The sequence below is a fragment of the Manacus vitellinus genome, unplaced genomic scaffold (assembly GCF_001715985.3).
Source record: "Manacus vitellinus isolate BGI_N305 unplaced genomic scaffold, ASM171598v3 scaffold_76_pilon, whole genome shotgun sequence".
NCBI lineage: Eukaryota > Metazoa > Chordata > Aves > Passeriformes > Pipridae > Manacus > Manacus vitellinus.
This window is the reverse complement of record NW_021940796.1, coordinates 1341009-1360056: the sequence shown is the minus strand read 5'-3', so window position 1 is coordinate 1360056 and position 19048 is coordinate 1341009. Positions and strand designations below refer to the sequence as shown.

At 47.8% G+C, this 19048-nt stretch overlaps 1 protein-coding gene across 2 annotated transcripts in view; it reads right to left on the bottom strand.

The window, feature by feature from the left end:
• Positions 1 to 3566: 3566 nt before the first annotated feature.
• The window catches only part of HEATR6 (HEAT repeat containing 6), a 23316-nt gene continuing 7834 nt past the window's right edge, over positions 3567 to 19048 (bottom strand). The window contains exons 3-21 of one of the 2 annotated variants that reach the window (XM_018084842.2): positions 18271 to 18378; positions 17719 to 17859; positions 16476 to 16591; positions 15967 to 16081; positions 15642 to 15743; positions 15097 to 15234; positions 13757 to 14043; positions 13292 to 13469; positions 12803 to 13009; positions 12057 to 12156; positions 11479 to 11837; positions 10599 to 10721; positions 9997 to 10083; positions 8919 to 9053; positions 7688 to 7810; positions 6491 to 6615; positions 5647 to 5743; positions 5071 to 5275; positions 3567 to 4584 (exon numbers count right to left, since the gene is read on the bottom strand). In XM_018084842.2, the coding sequence (XP_017940331.2) occupies positions 4034 to 4584; positions 5071 to 5275; positions 5647 to 5743; positions 6491 to 6615; positions 7688 to 7810; positions 8919 to 9053; positions 9997 to 10083; positions 10599 to 10721; positions 11479 to 11837; positions 12057 to 12156; positions 12803 to 13009; positions 13292 to 13469; positions 13757 to 14043; positions 15097 to 15234; positions 15642 to 15743; positions 15967 to 16081; positions 16476 to 16591; positions 17719 to 17859; positions 18271 to 18378 (3297 nt within the window). In that variant the 3' untranslated portion in view covers positions 3567 to 4033. Of the gene's footprint in view, positions 4585 to 5070; positions 5276 to 5646; positions 5744 to 6490; positions 6616 to 7687; positions 7811 to 8918; positions 9054 to 9996; positions 10084 to 10598; positions 10722 to 11478; positions 11838 to 12056; positions 12157 to 12802; positions 13010 to 13291; positions 13470 to 13756; positions 14044 to 15096; positions 15235 to 15641; positions 15744 to 15966; positions 16082 to 16475; positions 16592 to 17718; positions 17860 to 18270; positions 18925 to 19048 lie in introns of those variants that run through there. The other variant, XM_029964646.1, reaches the window with a different exon arrangement.

Here is a 19048-nt window from a genome sequence, read left to right as displayed (position 1 = left end):
GCCCTCACCCAGCCCATCGCAGCCCTGTGCACGTGGGCCAGTGCTCGAGCAAGACACGGCAAGTTTCTCACCCAGCAAGCCTGGGTTTATGAGCAGATTTCAAGTTCCACATAGTTTTCCCTCCCATTCCAATGCAAACGTCCCCCGGAGCAGGGATCGGGCACGTTTCCTCGGCAGGACTCCTGCCCGGGCTGTGCCCCCCGTGCCCCCGCGGGAACCCCCCGCCGGTGCCGGCGTGCCAAGCATGCCCGTGCTCCGCCGCTGGGCCATCAAGGAAATCTGCTGGACTGAAAAATACCAGCACGTCTAGACTGAAATACCAGTCTGGGCTCCCGGGGAGCCGGAGGACCCCCCGGAGAAGTGCGGGCTCCCTTTCCCGGGGGTGGCACGGGGAAGTATGACCCCAGGGACAATCCTGTTCCCCGAGGCTCTCCAAGCCCCTTTATCATCTCCATCCCCTTCTTCACTTGGCCCTGCCCGTGCCAGGAGCCCTCCTTCCCTCATTGCCCGCACTCTTCCCGCTGGGATGCCTCCTGAGACAGGCTTTAACTCCCGGGAGAGCATGGCCTGGGAGCGGAGGTTGGTGCGACGGCCGGGTCAGACCCACCGAGGGTCGGGCTGTGCCGAAATCCCCTCGCCAGCCGTCGGCTCCTCCGTGCGGGCGCTGCCGGGGGCCATCCATCAGCCACGACCCCGGAGCCGCCCCGGGAGGAGCGCCGGGAGGTTACAGCGGGGCAGGGGGGAGAGAAGGAAACCAGACAGGATAAAAATCACCGAATTAGCGGGTCCCAGGGAGGGACGGTCTGAGAGAGAGCGCGGAGCCATTTTTTACGGGAGAGACAGCAGGCATGAACTGAGCATCAGCCTCTTCCCTTTCACCCCGCCACTGGAAGTCACCCCTGCCTTCGCCACCCCATTGCTCATGTTCCGATTCACTGACACCGGGGGCTGCACGGAGGGAGCGTCAAGGCCCTCCCAGTGCCCCAAAACCATCGAGATGGAAAATCACCGGACGGAGAAGGGTTCGGTTTGTCACACGGGGAACCCGCGTCGGCACCAGCTCGGACCTCGCTGCGTGAGCTGCGGGTGCCGCGGCCCCGGGGACGGCCTCGGGGACGAACAGACGTTCTGCCGGGGGACACCCGAGCACTCTGAGAGGGATGTCAGGACCCTCCCCGAGGGGCTCCCCGGCCCCCCCGGGTGTCCCCGCGCAGGAGGGGCCGCCGTGCCCGGGGACATGGTGCCACCTCGTGGCCCCGGGACCGGGGCCGCTCCCGGCGCTGCCCGACCCGACGGCGGCTGCACCGGGATGCTGAGGCCCCAAAAAGCCACAGGGTACTCGGTAAATCACTGGCTTTGCTCCCAGGCCACAGAGACAGTTACTGGGGGGAGAGGAGGGAAAAGAAAATATTAAAATAGCACTCAAAATGGCTCGGTGCAGATAAGGGGGTGTTTAACGGCACCCACGGATGCTCTGTGTGGATCTGCAGATGCCAGTGAGGAGTTTTGCCAACAAAACCAAGCTCTTCAGCTCACCGAGCCACCATGGCACATGCCAACCCGGCCCCACCGAGAGCCACCCTGGTGCCTGCGAGGCCACCGGGACAGTCCCTGCGTGGTCACCAGGGTAATGCAGGTAAATACAAAGGGCATTACAACCTGAGCTGCCACCCCAGCTCTGAACCCCCGGGGGTGCCCAGGGCAGAGCTCACCACCGGGGGCAGCCCCAGGGGCACCCACGGGGCTGCGGGTGGGCAACAAGCCCATGGAAACGCTCCCTCCGGGGCTGCTCAGCCGCAGGAGACAGCCCTGGGCTGGGATCAGGCCGGGCACTAAAGCCCTTTTGTTTTCCCCCGCCCAGTGACCCCGCGGAGGAACAGGAGGATTGTCTTTCAAACGGAGCCGATGTGGAGCTTGAATGTCCCTTGCCACCTTGGCTATAAATCATCCTGCATGTGATAAGGTAATTACCTTCTCCTTGGAACTATTCATAGGAAAACCTATAAAGTGCCTGGCTTGTAAACACAACAATAAAGAGGCAGCACAATAAAACCTTGGCCAGGGTGGGGAAGGTGCTGCCTTTCCCTGGCCCTGAGCACCTCATGCCCCACCAGGCCCCAGCCGAGGACAGAGGCTGCATCCAACCCTGGGGCTCTCACTGGCAGCAAGCAGGTGGTACAGGGCACACACAGCCCACACGGCTCTGCCAGGCTCCAAAAACGAGCATGACACTGAAGAGACAGATAAAATCATCACTGACCTCGGTGTCAGGCAGGAGAGCCCATCCCAGCACTGCTCAGCTCCCTCAGCTCTGTACCCAGGTGCAGCCACCACCAGCAGCAGTAGCTGGTGGGGCCAGGACCAGGCACAGCTGAACCCCATAACTGACCCAGGTGCCCACCCAGTGGCTCTTTAATTCCTGCCCACAGAAATCAGGCCTCACTCTCCCCACCTGCCCCCTCCCTCTGTCTCCCCAGCAATGCCCCTGTGCCACACACACACAGCTGCTCGGCCCTGATGGAAGGCAGGTGCTCAGATGTTTATCTCATCTTCAAAAGATGCTGGATGGAGTTGGTTCCACCAGCCAGAGCAAAACCAGCACCTGCCTCAGTGGTAATGGGGCAGATTTCTCCCTGAGGCAGAACACAGCTGTGAAACACAGGCTTGGTTCAGGTACAGGTACAACTGCAGCAGCCAGAGAGAAAAGGAGCAAGTGGCATTTGAAGTGCAAACCTATCACTTGAAGCAGTCAGGGTGCTCCTGAGCTAGGATAGGGCCCTTGTCCCAGTAGGGACCAGCAGGGATGCTCAGCTCTGTCCCTCTCTTCCTCAGTCTCCATCCCAGCATTTCCCAGCACTTGGACAAGCCTGACCACACACCAGCTGCTGGCAGAGCTCCTGCTGCAGGAGGGGATGGCAGGAGAAGTCACCCCTGGGAGAGAGCTGGCCCCATCCACCCAGGGAAAAAAAGACTCCGTTACTCCAGAGGGTTTCAGAGGTTTTCAGAACAGCACTTGAGGGCTGTTGAAACCAGCGGTGAGGATGGAAGAACAAAGCAGATGAATTTTGTATCCCAAAGAGGTTTTATGGCAGGCAGGGCTTGCCCTGAGCTCTGTTCAAACATCCAGCCCGAGGTTAGGCCAGCAGGCACTTAACTCTGAGTGCCCCACGGCCCTGCTCATTCCTGGAGGCACTGATTTGTCCCCAGCAACATCAGAGAGCTCACTGCTCCCCCGGTATCAGCAGAGTGAGCACAGAGCAAACACAGAGTAAGTAACACCAGCAGGAAGGAATGGGAAGGGGACAGAACTCCAGAATCAGAAATGAACCCACAGGCTGTTAAGAACATCACTGCACCTCCCACAGATGTGCTTGAAGAGCCAAAATTCCATCCTTGGAGAACCTACTTGGAATTTTCTGGCTCACACAGCACAGTACCATCCACCTGTAGACAGGGAATTGTGAGTTTTTGGAAGACAGGACAAATGGAGGCAGCAGGGAGGTGCAGGCCTGGTGTCTGACACTGGGAACACAGACAGGTAAAGGCAAAGGGTGTTTGCTCTGAGCTATTCTTCAAATATTGGCATATTTGGGTTTATTGCAGGAACACAAGAGTGACAACATTTGCAGTGCTCTGAAAAACAAAATTCTTCCAGCCCCCTCTTTTACAAACATGATTTTGGATCCTGCAGCAATAGGAACAAAATGCTTGAGATAAGCTTTGAGGGAAGAGGCTGCTTTGTAAAAGAGACAAAGAAGGAAAAGGCATTTGTTTTCCAAGTGGTGACACTGTAACAGCGAATGCACAAACCAGCCCTGGGGAGGGCAACTTCAGAATTCAGCAAGCACAGCAATAAAAATAATAATAATATAAAAATGAAGTTCTAGAGGTTTTTCATCAGGCATTATGAATAAGTTCAAAATAAAATACTTAATATCAGCAGCAGGAAATGTTTCCTCTGGATGCCCTGTGTAAGGGAACACAGTTCAGTGCTTCCTGGGGAAGTTTTGGTCACTGAAGTGGGTGTTTCCTTCTAAGCCTCTGTTAGTTCCGTGGCACTGGTGTGGTTTGTCAGGACATCCTCCAGGTACAGGGACACTCTCACCCTCGCCTTGCCCCCCAGCTGTTTCTCTATCCCACTGAGATGGTCGATGGCTCCTTGCAATCCTCTCTCCCTCTCTCCCAGGTCCGTGGGTGTCCCTGGGTCGCTGTCCTCCCCCCCAGAGCTCAGGTACTGCAGGATGTAGGGTTTGATGGCCTCCCCGTGGTCCCTGATGGTGCCCCAGATGACGGGCAGATCCGTGCCCTTCGCCAGCCGCAGCAGATGCAGCAGAGCCCGGCAGATCTGCGTCCTGAGGCTGGAGCTGTACTTGAACTCCAGGAAGTCCTCAGTGTCCTCACTCCTCTGCAAGGCCACCACCAAGGCACTCCAGATTTGGGAGAACTGCTCTGTGGAGCCATAGCATTCCCTCTTGTTCGGGATGGACAGGGCCATGGCCGACTTGATTCGGACTTTAAAGTTCTTGCAGGACTTGACCACTGAGGAGAGTGCACTGTATGCTTGTGTGGTCCAAGGAGCCTCTCCTAAAAAAAAACCAAAAAAAAAACCCCAAAGCCCCCCTTTTTAATCAACCCCTTTTTAATATTTTGTATTTTAAAATATACAAAACTGTAACTTACAAAACTGTAATTATATCTCCTAAATATTTAATGGGCTTATATTTATTGTATTTATTGTGGTTTAAGTGAGAGAACCAGGTGTTATGAAATTAAATATTAGTTTAAAAAGTTAATCTGAAATTTTCCAAGAGGAAAAGTGACATTTGGCATCTATTCACAGCTACAACCCCATGCTCACACTCTTTTCTAACATGACAGATCCAGCTGAACACAGCAGTTACACCTGTGCTGGCACTGGCAGGAGCTGAGCCTGTTCCCCTGGGAAGAGCTCTGGGAAAGCTCTGACAGCAACACCCAGCTCTGTTTGCTTCTTCTCCACCACACTGGTACCAGAGATGGTCTGACCAAACCCCCAAGTGCTGTGTGGGTGCAGGGGGGAGCAGGACTCACCGAGAGGCAGGGCAGGGTTCCTGAACACGTTCCCCAGCGCGTAACAGGCGTTCCAGCGCACCTTCATGGTGGCCTCGCTCTGCACGGTGCCAATGAGGGCCTGCAGAGCCTCCTCGATGGCCTCCCTGAACCTGGGGTTGGAGATGTGGCAGGGCTGCAGGAAATGGAGCACATTCCCAAGGACACGGACGGCGTTGCTCTTCACCTGGAACGCACAGACACAAAGACCACCCCGGTCCCCAGGTTTGTCAAGCCCGCTGTGAAATCACGCTCAGAGCCAACAAGGAGCACAGCTGGAATCACACTGGTGGTCTTATCACACGGCAACTTCCTAAATGCCACCAGAAAGATCATTCACTGCAAATGGGCCCAGACCAAACCAAAAACCCCTGCACTGTGGAAAAGCACAATCAAATGGTCAAACAACACAGGAAACCTCCAAACACCAGCCCTCGAGGGAGGATGCTGAGCTACAGCTCTCCTCATCTGTTGGGGCAAAGAGACCCAAAGAAACTTTTTCCTTTTTAAATAAAAATGCAACTACACCAACTCCACCCTCCTTCCCCTCAGTCCTACCTTGTCTCTGTCCTTGGATGCTTCTGTGGCAGACCGTAACAATTTCAGCAGCAGGAGATCAGAAAGGTCCTCCTGAAAGCTTTGTCCCATGGTTTGCCTGGCAGGAGAATCATCCTGTGAACACCCAACTCAGCTGACCCATCCCCAAAGATGTGCTACAACCCTTTATAAAGGCCCACAAACAAACAACCTTCACTCTTTAGAGGGCTAATATGTAAGGCAGGCCTTTCTGCATGTGACCACTATGTTTATTAATTTAAAACCAAACTATCAATGCAAGAAACCTGGTTAGCAATGGTTAAGTCTGTAATAAAAAACAGAGGGCAAGGAATTGCTCAGGGGCAATTCTGTAGCAGGAATATATGATAACTATTTCTCCTGTTAAAAATGTAACAGTAGGTTGGGCTTCCCTCAGTCTTTGGCTGGAGGAAGGGTTAAATATTTATTACTTTTACTTCTGTGTTATGTTGAAAGTAAAGGAACCATGTCATTACACCAAGAAACATACAAGAAACAGAAACCCAGAAAGTAAACTTGGAATGTAGAGAGAGTCTCTCTTCAGAGAGGCTTTTTACAAGAGCACGTATAGGACAAGGAAGAATGGCTTCAAACTGAGAAACTTCAAACTTGGACACCTCCAGGGAGGGGGACTCCACCACCTCTCTGGGCAGCCCTTTCCAATGCCTGACCACCCTTTCCATGCAGAAATTCCTCCTGATGTCCAACCTGACCCTCCCCTGGCACAGCTTGAGGCCGTGTCCTCCTGTAGACCAGTGCCCTGTGTCTGACACTCTGGGGACATGGCAGAGAGGTTTCACACACAGGCCAAGGTGTCCTTACGTACATGTTGATGATCAGAGTATCTGTCAGGTTGCCCAGGGACCAGGCTGCCTTGGCACGGACGTTGGGAGACTTGTCGTGCAGGGAATTCAGGATGGCATTTGCTGTGTCTGCCACAAACATCACATCCTGTCAGAGCAAAAACTGCTGCAAAGTTAGAAGGTTTTCAAAACTCAGGTGATTTCCTTAAGTAAAACACATACATTCTGGATTTTCTAGGGAAAACGATACCTGCAGAGAGACCAGCTCTATTCATATACTCTTCTTTTGGAGGTGACACCTTTTAAGCTCAACAAAGCTCTGTACAGCTTTGTCTGACCTTAATTAACTTCCCAAGCCTGAATGCTGACCAAGTTCACCACCCTTGGGTAGCTGTTGCTGGAAGGCTTCAATCTATTATTTAATTTCACTGGTGCTTTAGTTACTTTGGATTTTAACATAATTACTTGGACTGCCAATCTTATACTCATCAAATCCCACTCTCAAAGTAATTGCTTCTCCAATTGTCGAGCTGCCTGTCTGATCTTCTCTTCTATGGCACATTACATGTGCCTATGGTAAAGGATCTTCTTTAGAAATATTTTGGAGTCAAACCTCAGTGTCAGCTACTGCATAATTTCTTTATTACAATCATTTATTTAAGGCCACATGGCAAAAGCTCCGAGTCTTACAGCTCAGCCAAGATGCGAGTTTTCGTGGAAACAAACCAGCATTTTTCTCTAAATAAACTCTTATTTCTTAGTTTTAAGCAAAACTGAAGCCTTCACGTTAAAGATTTGTTAAAACACAGAATCCTTAAGGTTGGAAAAGACCTGTAAGAGGGAGTCCAACCATTAAACACCACAGAGCCCTGCAGAGCTGTTCCCCTCAGCCCAGCTCTACCTCACCTCTTACAGCTCCTTTATGCCAACCTAACCACTTCAACTTCCACCCCTAAGAGCTCAGGGAAGATCCTGACCTCCCTCCTTCTCCTCTCATTCACGAGGCACTCTGGCTTCTGCTTCATCCACTTAAAGCTGCACTGGTTCTGCTCTCACACAAAAGGCAAGAGCCAGTATGGAGCCAGTAAGGAAAAGCTATAAATACACAACAGACCAAAAGTAAACCCAATTAATTTCAAAAGAATCCATGTTCCACGACTTATGGTTCATCAAACCCTTTCTGAAGTGGCTGAGAAGAAGGGAAGTAGGCTGGCTCTGACCTGCCTGAGGCAAGGGAACAGGATGTAGACTCCCAGGGCACGTGCAGCAGCAGCTTTGACCAGGGGGTTCTCGCTGTGGTTCAGGCCAAGCAGCAGCGTCACACACAGGATCTGCTGGTCATCCTGCAACGGGAGGGACTGAAGAAAGCTCTGTCCCACAAACACACACAAACACTCTGAAAGACCCTAACGTGTGGGATCTGTAGGAGCTTCCACTCAGAGCGTAGTCAAAAGAAAATTCACTGGTGTTCCAGGATCCCACGCGGGAAACGAGAACGCCTCCAGCAAACGGGATCTCACTGTTGTTAGAGAATATCACAAAGGAAACCAAAATATTAACTATCATCCACCAGAGGTAAAACAGAGTGAATGGGTTGCTTTTTCCTTACTTCCCTCTTTTCCCCTTCATTAACTGGGACAGCCAGGCAGGGTAAGTTCATCCTGGGCAGGTTGTCAGTTCACCAGCCCATGACAAAGGGTCACAGTGGGCACTGACTTGACCCCACGTGGCCACAGGGACAAGAGAGTGCATGGGATCAAAGTACAGGAGGATGAAGTACACCCTGTACTTGGAGAAGCTGGATGGAGAATTCCAGAGATACTGCTGGACTAGCAATTCCTGGGCAAATGAGATCTGGCAGAGCACTCCCCAGCAAGGGCACGGTGACACAGAAGGAGCTGCACAATGCAGTGGGGATCCACTGCCAAGGCTTTCATGTTTAAAAGCATATTTCATGTTGCAAAGGCAGAGTGAGGCCAACAGATTTGTTTGCTTCTGCCAGGGCAATCACCACAGGTTGGTGTTTTCAAAGCCAGCCAAAACTAAAAAACACTCACGGAAACGGGTGCACAACGTCAGGCCGTGGTTGTTGGCTCAGCTGGCTCTTCAAAGAATTAACCAGCACAATAACAATCCCTCACCCCTCCCTCATGCCATGAAATCCTTGTCCTCCATCTCCTGTGCAACATCTCCAAGGCTGAGTATTCATGGCAGGGCCAAACAGCTGCTGTGACCCAGAGTTTAATTGTTTTGATAGACTAATTACTCCCAACATTGCCCTTTCCAGCCTTCAACGGTCACAATGTTCAGAATGTAAAAAACCTAATAATTCTGGAAGCTTTCTTCACCCTCTCCTAATAAATTTTAAAAGGCTTTATACTACTGTAATCTGGTGGTCAAGGAAAAAGCCTCAAAGGTAAACATACCACATTTAAAGGTGTGTTCTCTTACCTGCAGAAGGCTGAAAGCTTCTGGCAAGATAGAGGACAGGGCGTCACAGGCACTTGTCTGGAGAGTGGCATATGGGGAGTTCTGGAGAGTGCCAGGTAAAGGGCCATTCAACATCATCTTCCAGAAAGTCACAACCTACAGGAGAAGCAGCCAGGTTTACCTGTTTAAACTCAGCAATTACACACAAGTTCTATAATAGATTGTCTTAAAGATGATTGTCTTTAAGAAATACTTACAGCAGTAAGCACAATCACACATGGAAGGGATTACAATTGTTTGAAGCCCAAAATATTTGGCATTCAGAAACATTTTAAAGACACTTTAGTACTGTTATCAAGCAGTTTTTCACCAAGTTCTGTTTGTTTCCTTCTCAAGGCCACATACACTCAGATTAAACTGCATTAGGGGGAGTTACAATCCCATTCCTGAATCCACAGCTGGGTATTTTCATTTGCCTGACAATTTACCTTCATAGCAAGTAACAGGAACCTGGTGCTACTGAACACATTTCCTATCTTGTAGGCTCAAAACTCAGCATGAGCCAAGAAAATTTTTAAACCTGCCTTCTGTTCACAGAAGCAAGCCTTAACCAGGCCTATGTTACCAACTAGGATGCCAGTTCCTCAGCTTCTGCAAACTTAGGCAAAAAACAGCTAAGGAACTTTTCTGCATTCACATCTATTGTGATTCTGGTCACTCTCTATGCACTTGTGAGCAGCCAGGAAAGGTAGGTTGGCTCTTTAACAACGCAAATTCACCAAAACCTTAAAAGTTTTATGCAGCAGTGATGACACATGCAGAGTTGGTGCTGTTCTTCCAGCCCTCGGATCTCAAGCAGGCAGGAAGAGGTGGGAAGAGGAAAGGCAGAGAGGCAGAGTTAACATCATGTAAAATAAAAACCAACACACCTGCCTACCGACAAAACCTGCCAAAATAATGCAGGAAGTCTACAAAAATTGTTCATATCAGCATCTGTAAAGCCACAGAGTACCGAGTCCCTTCCTGCTTCCCTGCAGGATTTATCTGTATCCATGCCAGTGACTTTGCAGAGTCCAGTGCAGTGGAATCTCACACTTACCAGGCTGACTGGCACTCTCTGAGCAGGGGCAGTGGGTGAGTCGGGTTTGTACTGCTGCAGGACACCTGTGCCCAGCTCCTCCAGAAGCTGCAGAGGAAGAAAAAGCAAGGAGGTCTTCATCAGGGATGACTCAAGAACCAAGGAACTACAGCAACCTTCATCTAGGACCATACTTACCCAGGGAGCAAAAATAAAAGATTCAGTATTGTTTTGGACTCTATTCTGTCCCTGCTACTGAAGAAATTTGATAAAAGCTTTTCTTACATAAGGCCTTCAGCTGGAAAAATTGCTGCACAAAGACAAATCTCTCTGAGCTTTCCTCTGGGTGACAGACTACAGTCCCTGCACCAGCTGATGCTAAATCAGGGAAGGACCAGTCCTTGCACTTCCCAAGCTTCCTGGTGACTCAGCAGAGCAACCAAATTCTGCTGAGACTTCAAGACTGGAAGCTGAAGGTGCATTTCTCATAGTGTCAGGGTACTGCATTTCTACATCACACACACAGATGCTCTGAATATTCATCACTATTCATCTGTGTTTGCAAAGCACACTCAGATAAAACTCATTGGGTAAAACAAAGTTGGTGTGTCCTCTGCTCTTACTTTGGCTCCATGAAGCTGAATGGAGGGATCCATTTCTTCCATGCATCTGCAGGCCACTTCTCCAAGTTCTAGGAAATAGCTCTGAGCCATAGGGAAATAACCTTTCACAAGAAGAGCCAACACCTAGACATGGACAAAAGAAATTCCACTCAGTGTTTTTCCCTTCTGTTAACCCAAAATACCCCAAATACACACGGAGAGGATGTTAATGGGCTAATCAACCCTGGGACCATGTACTGAACTCTGATGTAACAGATACACCTTGCAGCACAACTTCTAGAATACTAGAGCTAATTAAAAACCTCCTGGCTCCATTACCTTGTTCAAAAAAGAGCTACAGAAGCACTATCAGGTAGCAACACCATGAATTATTTACTGTGAGTGAGGACTCCTGTAGCTAAAAAAATAAGCAAGAGTGTAAGAGCAAGACATTCTGTACCTCCTGTAATGCTGCTACTGCCTTCTGTGAAGTTGGATTTAACAATTATTTATTGTTCCAGGAAGAGAGTGAGACTTCCCGGGATACATTTTACAAAATCTTACTCTTTTCTGTGGTTACATGAGGAAAACAAGGCCAAGCCTCAACATTCACAGGTACTCCTTGAGTCACACCAGCATCATTCCACAGTTCCCTGTCCTTTGACTGCAGGGCTCTTCCCCACTGTTTTCCAGCAAAACTTTCATTTAGATGCTCTGTGGAGGAGTTTGCATGGGGAAGACTCACAGTCTTCACCAGGTGCCAGCACACACAACCAAATAATATTTAAAAACAAAGAAGAGAAAAATCTCCCTGAGAGAGAGTGGAGCAAAGGGAACCCACAACTGAGGTCTGGCTGCCAGGAGGCAGTTTGGTACTGCCCCAAGCTGCTGTTCATCCCACCTGCAGGGATTCCAGTCGCAGGGGACACGGTTCGTAGACGCTGGACAAGGACGGGAAGTTCACGTCGCTGTCAGAACAGGAATCCTCTCTGGGCAGGACGATGATGGAAACACAGAGATGGAGCAGCCAGCAGGGTTCTGGAGATACACATCCTGCTGGATTTTCCAGAGGCTCCCCTTCTGAGGGGAGAGCTTTCCTCCACTGCTCAGAGGAATGAAAGCGCCGAGGGGTTGTGCTGCCGCTGTTGTTCAGCCCTGAAGAGCTGGGCTGCTGCAAAAGTAACTGCACCTCTGGTAAAGGTGCCTGGACAGACACTATTGCCCCTAATAACGTCAGGCTGGAAACTCGAACGTTAACATCTGCAGGAGAAAACAGGGTGGGGAAAGAAAGAGCCAAAAAAACCAGTCCATTAGTATCCTCCTTCAGCAGCTTTCAGACGAGACAGATTAGAACATATAAACATTTATCTATTGCTAGTGAATTCTGTATTTATGAAGCACAGAGGAGGAAGGGAATCTACAGAGTTGGTAATAACCAATGCTGAATGAAGACAGAACATACACAGAGAGAATGCAAACCTTTGTGACAGATGTAGGGCTTTATCTGGTTCCACACTCTCGTCAGCAGCCCAGGCTTTAATCGGTTGTAGGGTGCATTGGAAACCAAGTTTGCAAGGCACTGGAACACACAAAAGAACACATGTGGGGTGATGGTTACACTGTCAGCCTGGCCTTCCATAGATTTGGTTTTACATTTGTAATTTAGGTCACTCAGTTCATTATCTGAGGGTGCCTGAAAATAAAGGCCCCAATTATCTTCTGTGTGAAAATTGTTTACAAACCTGGCTTCAAAGAACAAGGAGTTAATACTGTGGCATAAAGACCAAGGAATTTCAATAGCCCATGGAAAGATATTTTTATCAATTTGGATTCCAGTTTTAAAGTCAATGTGAGTCTTCAGAATGAACCTTTTATAGGTTCGTTCAGCTCCAAAAAGACTAAGGAAAAGCAGAAACAAGAGAATTGTGCTAAAAAAAAATCCCTGGGACTCTGGACGGAGCTCTGAGCAACCTGGTCTAGTGGAAGGTGCCCCTGCCCACAGCAGGGAAATTGGAACTATATGGTCTTTAAGGTCCCTTCCAACCCAAACCATTCTGGGATTCTATGACTCGGTCAAAGAAGCCTTGTGAGATGACAACATTCTATTTCCCACCACCAAAGTCCTCCACAGCCACAATCATTTCTCTGCAATCTTTCTTCAGGACTTAATCTACAGACTAACATCACCTCTTGGGCAGCATCTGACACACTTCCAGTGCAGTTACCTTGACTATCTGTGTCAGTGTCTGAGCAGAGGACTCTGCCACCAGGGCCAGCAGCAGGCAGCGGTGCAGCTCCCGGATGCTGGAAGCAATAGTGACAGAGAAGGGAGTAAAAGCTCTCTTGTGATCATTGGCATCTTCAGCAACTGAGAGAAACTGCTTAGAACCTTCCAGGATGGCTGAGAGGACTTGAAGAGCACAGGCACGGGTCTGAAATGATAAAACATTTCTGTTACCTCTTAACACCTCCTTTGAGCCGATTGAGAATTTTTAACTGTGTGAAAATCTTTCTCCAGTAAGACAAAATTCAACTCCAGCTATCTTTTCTAGTAACTTTAAGATGTATAGAAGCAATCCTTAGCCAATACATCCTATTTATTTCTTGTGGTACAGTGATACAGTAGCCAAATATTTACTGAAGGCCAGAGACAACAACTCCTAAGATTAATATGGGGAAAAACACAACAATTTTTGTACCCAGAAGTGCCTCACCTTTGGAGAAGGGTCCTTTAGAGCAATAGTCATCAGGGACACTGACTGGGGGCTGCCAATACCAGGAGCATCAGGGACAAATGCTGACCAGTAGCCATAAAGAACTCTCTTCTCTACTGATTTTATAGCAGAGAGGAAACAGGCCAGGGCCCCTTGACGAACATTGGCTTGGTAAGACCTTAAAAACAAACAAAAAGGTTAATGAAAACAGCAGGAAAAACTGATGGACTTCACCTCTTTCACTCATATTAGTGGCTGGCTGTGAGAGGAAATTCTTTAGACCAAGAACAGGAAGAAGAAGAACAAATTTACTTTCAAACCAATACAAATTACTGCTTTTCGATTTTTTTGTATCATCTCATAAATCAAAAGGGAAAGTGATTTCCTCAGCAGCTTTGATTAGAGCAAAGTGCGAGGATCCTGTGGAAGTGCCTCATGTTTTATGTTTGTGTGCACAACAATCACCTCACTTTGCTCTGGATTCCACCTTCAGCATCAGAATATTCCGACTCACTGCTGCTGATCCTCTTCCAGCCAGTGCCCTGGGAGGACAAGGGCTCCTTCCCAGCACACACAGATGCAGCACCCGAGGCACGAGGCCGAGGATCCGGACAAGGACTGTTCTGCACATCCCCCAAGTGCAATTTCAGCATGTCTGCTCCAAGGACTGACTCATTTCCTGCATCCCCCGAATCTTCTCTTCCCTCTTCCTCTCCCTTCTTTTGTTTCCCTTTGGATTTTTTCCTTCGGTTCTGTTTAAGGACAAAAAATGGATTTCTTTTTTTTAATCCTTTGAAATAATACCTAGAAAGATGTGCAAAGGTTTTGTGGTTGTAAATCTAAGGGAAAAGGGTCTCATCTGAAAACAAAAGTAACTGCTAAACCAGAATAAAAGCATAGTTTAACATAATAAATCATGCTCTCTGTATAGTATATTACCATCACATTATACAGGTTTCTAAACAAGTTTTTAGATAAGATTTAGTGTAGCCAATACTTAACCAATCCATAAATGCAGTTACATGTCTGTGCAACACTGTACATACAGAAACAGTCACTCTTTAGTATCTGAGATTATAAATTCTACTTATTAGTAGCAACAGTCACATCAGTTCAGTAATACCTTAGTATTTGTAATACCAAGCATTTGTAATTGAAGAGCCTCAAATATTAAGCTTTGGATGCTTTATCAGTAAAGCAAAGTATTTAAGAAAAATTGTAGTTAAAAATCACATTTCACACAAAAGTGACTAAAGAACATTAAATACTTCTGTAATTCTTTTAGATTTACTGTAGGTGTTCAACACCTAAAAAGAAACAAGTCAACATGAGTATGCAACTTTATTTTCTCTAATGTCTTTCAGATAATCAGTAATCCAAAATGTTTACAGGGTTAAAAAATAACCTGTAGAAGTATTAAGCAGAGCAGATGAGACAAGAAATCAGTCTTTAGATGAACTTGGCTTCCCCAAGGAAGAGTCAAACAATTGTGCAAGTGTTACGAGAGAAAATGTAACTTATAAAATCAAAAGCTTTGGCCAGTCTGCACCCATCAATCCCGTGCCTGCAGGCCAGGAATTCTTGGCTATGGATGAGTAACTGTCAAACACAGCTTAACCCAGGAAAGCCAATCTCTGCAGAGCTGAGTTCACACAGCAATTTTACTCAGTGCAGAATTTCTAATCAATACCTTTAAAGCAAAGAACTGAATTTATCCCGGGCTCAGAACATGAAGAGCCATCTTCATGGCAGGTAACACACAAGCACAACAAACATGCTGTAGAATCAGGATCATCCCAGCTTACCCCTGTCTGCTTAAAGCTGGCTGGTTCTGCCTGTTCCTGCTTGACAGGTGACCTTTTGTCATACTGAGGTAACGGAGCAGGGTACAGGGCTGGGGGCACCTCTATGCTCAGTCCTGGCAGCCCGTGGAACATGCATTTCTGCAGCAGGAATACAAACATTAGTGTTCTGTCCCTCCCTGATGCACAAAGATTTACTGTGTATTTACTCAGGTGTTCACCAACTTTCAGCTGGGCTTGTGCTCCTTCTTCCCCCAGGTCTTGCCTCTCCCCTCACGGAACAGCCCTGCTACCTCTGAAATTCAACTACATCCAGAAGGATTTTAAATAGGTCCAAAAAAAAAAACAAGCTTCCCATCTTTCTCTCACTTTTGTGCAGTTAAGATGCTGTGAGAGAAACTCAGTGTCTTTTTCTTTATATCTCACACTCCATCTCCCCCCACGTTCAGGCTTCTCTGCTCCCTCTTGCTCATCTCCTGTTTCCCACTTAACAATATCTGGAACCTTCCAGTGTTTGCCTCTTTCTCAAGGTGGATTTAACTATTTACCTTTAATACTGCAAGAAGAGCTCCAATTTGGTCAGTTTGCATTAGTTTCATCTTCCCACCGTTGAGAAGTGACTGGATGCCTTTCAGTGCATTTTGGAGTAACTGAAAACACAGAATTACTTACTTTTCCTTCCCAAATCACTCAAGGTTCACATCTTTCAAGTAACTTTATAGGCAATTACAGTCTTGCTCAGCATAATTACAGTGATGGAATAAAAAATTACAGACTATTAAAGCAAAATCTCAGTTGACATTCCAAATTTCATATATTCCAGCAGCACAATCTCCTAATCACGGTATTTTAGACAATTAGACTCACACTTACCATGCAAAAAGTGATGTCATCTACATCAGAGGTTTTTGAAGACTGCAGAACACTCAGGAAAGTTTGAAAACAAACACTTCTGTAGGGCTCATCCAAGTATGGTTGTCCAGGCACACTAAAATTAGAGCAGGAGTAGACAAAAGGTTGGTTTAAATTCTGTCCACAGGTTCATAAAGTTACACAAACTCATATCCAAGCCCTCTGTTGGCCTGAAGAGCCCCAGATGAATGGATGGTTCTTTGAAAGGGACCAGTTCTACCATACAGAGAACAAAAGGAGACCTGTTGCACAAAGAATCACTGCAGGGACCAGAGAGCACACCACTTTTTCTTTTCTTCCCTAAACTAATCCCCATAACACTACTTCTGGAAGACTGAGAGTATGTTGTTTTATGACACAGTATCTTGGAGCACTAAAGCTTTAAATTTCAAGTTCATGCATGTACACCTTGCTGGCCCTGTGCTGGCAGATGTACCTCTTCCAAACCACCCAGAAAGGCTCGTACCCACCTGAGGCACAGGTTTGCCATGCTGCGAACCGCTGCCCTCCTGAGCTCCACGTCGGGCTGAGCGGGGTCACTGAACTGCACCAGGAGCCCAGGCCTGCCCAGCAAATCTGGGAGATACTGAAACAAAACACCAGAAGTCATTAGGGGGCAGTGCCCTTCCCTCAGCCTCCTGGTTCTTGTGTTTGGCAGCTAAACGTGGCTACGTGGGGTGGCTGCACCCTGGCTGGACACCAGGTGCCACCAAAGCTGCTCCATCACTCCTCAACTAGACAGGGGGGAGAAAATAAAATGAAAGGCTCATGAGTTAAGGACAGGGAGAGGTCACTCACTGATTACCCTCATGGGCAAAGCAGACTCAACTTAGGGAAATTACCTGAATTTATTACCAATCAAAACCAGAGCAGGATAATGAGAAGTAAAACAAATCCTAAAAATTGTCAGCTGCAATTCCAGACTCCAGAGACAGATTATGTTTATAAAAAACGGCATGAAAAACTTAATTCCCTAAGTTTTCTTATTTTGCATTAAGAAGGGATCAAGTGTGAGCTCAGTTCAGCTGAGTCCCAGTTTATGCTCTTTTCCCAGACATGAAGCCAAGCTAGGAACAACTGCTGCTGTTACATGGGCTACAAACCCACACAAGCTGGCAGCTCCAAAACTGTGAGCATCACCACCCCATGCTCAGCCCAGAGACTGCTCTGCAAGCTGCCTCAAGCTGGTGACAGCAGGAGGATTCAGCATTTCAAACACTGTCACGCTGTAGCAACAAGGAGCTTCACAGAGGATTGATACCTGAGAGTCTCCACCTGAAACGGCTCCGAGCCCACTGCACAATAAACACCTGGTCTGGTTACAGGATGAATTTCAGGATCCTCAGTGGAGCCTGTGGAGTAATGTGCAATTTGAAGCTCCCTGTGTTCTGCCTGCCTGATACACAGGGTGGCTGGTCTGCAGACTAAGCCTGGTGCCCTTCCTTCAGGGCTCGGGCCAGGTGGTCCCTGCAGCTGCAGGTACAGAGGTATCCCACGTGAGAAGAATCTTGTTCTCTCTTATTATTAGTATGCACACCTGAAATTCAACTTTCTCATAAACATCCATCACTATTTAAATGGGAACTAATCTTAGCATGGGAGGTAACACAAATTGAGAAATTTTTTATTCTTTCTTTCAGGAATAAAATAAAGTAGAAACAGCCAAATGGTGCAAATGTTTTTGTTGTTACTTCTCTTAGTTTGTAAACTCACCTTCTGACATTTAGGCCCATTATTGTAAAAAAGAGCTGCTAAGGCTTGCAGAATTTCAACATGTGTCCAGGAGCTGCACTGCTTCAGAGCAGAGATGCAGTAGGAGAGAAGGAAATTCAAGTTCTGCTCATCAACCATCACCTGTGGCAACAGAAAAGGACTGTGTTCAAGATTAACATCATCATGTACTGTTGGAGTCAATAAATCCAGAGATATTGGTCACAGACTGGGGCAATCTGGCTGTTAAAATCACACACCAGCACAGAATCAGCTGACACTTAAGCAATGGATAAATCAACACAAGTGTCCTAAAGCCAAGAGCATTTCCGATGGTGAATCACTTCTGACTGAGAGCTGGTTTTACATAAGGAATCATAGTAGAGCCAGATCAGAACCTCAGCCAAAAATAACTAACTAATACAGTGAAAATACAAGAAACTTTGCCTGAAGGTTGGCTCCACAGCCCTGGAAAAAGACAGAGGACCCCCTGGCTTAGTGGGGGACTAGGAACCAGCATGACAGAAAGGAGGGACAAGACCAAACTTTTCCTACCTGATATCTGTTAAGCAAGTGATGCATAAGCTGACAGACTTTGCTGACAAGATGTTCCTGATCAAGGGGAACCAGCTGACAGGCTTGGACAAGCAGAGCACAAACATCCTGGAAAAGAAAGCCTCTGTTCATTATTTAGTGACTACAAAGCCAGGGTGGAAACCTGGCTCAGGCTTTGATCACAGGGCCAGGTCTGTGTGAAGGCACCACTGACACCAGTACCCACAGTCAGTGCAGTGAAGTGAGTGAATGCCCAGCTCGTGAGCTGCCCCTCATTTACCCACAGACCTTCATCCCAACACAGGGATACGGGGACATGGGTTCAGGCTGCAGGAGTGCTGCTCAGGCAACACCACTTAAACATGGCAGCAAAACAAAGCCAATAATAAGGCACAAAAAAAGTTAGATCGAGGAACAGAAGAGTCCAAAAACCAATTCATTCCAAAGTGCAAAGTAATTCTGCTTTGGAATTAAAACGAAGACAAACCAGTAAGTCAGTGTAATAATGAAGTACCACGTGTTCCCAAGGGAGCAGCATCCACTCTGCACAACTACAGCACTCAGCTTTGAAGAGTCTGCTTTAAGGCTTAAAAAGCTTTTATGTTTTCAGTAACAGACTGTGAAAATCGGCAAGTCCCCGTGCCCACAGTCCCACCTACCGGTGTCACCCACCATCTACCCGCGGGCTCGGGCACAGGGCAGCTCTGTGTCCCACAACGGGTGGGGAAGGGTGGAGGCAGGGGAAACGTGGAGGAGAGCACACGGGGCGAGGACGGCG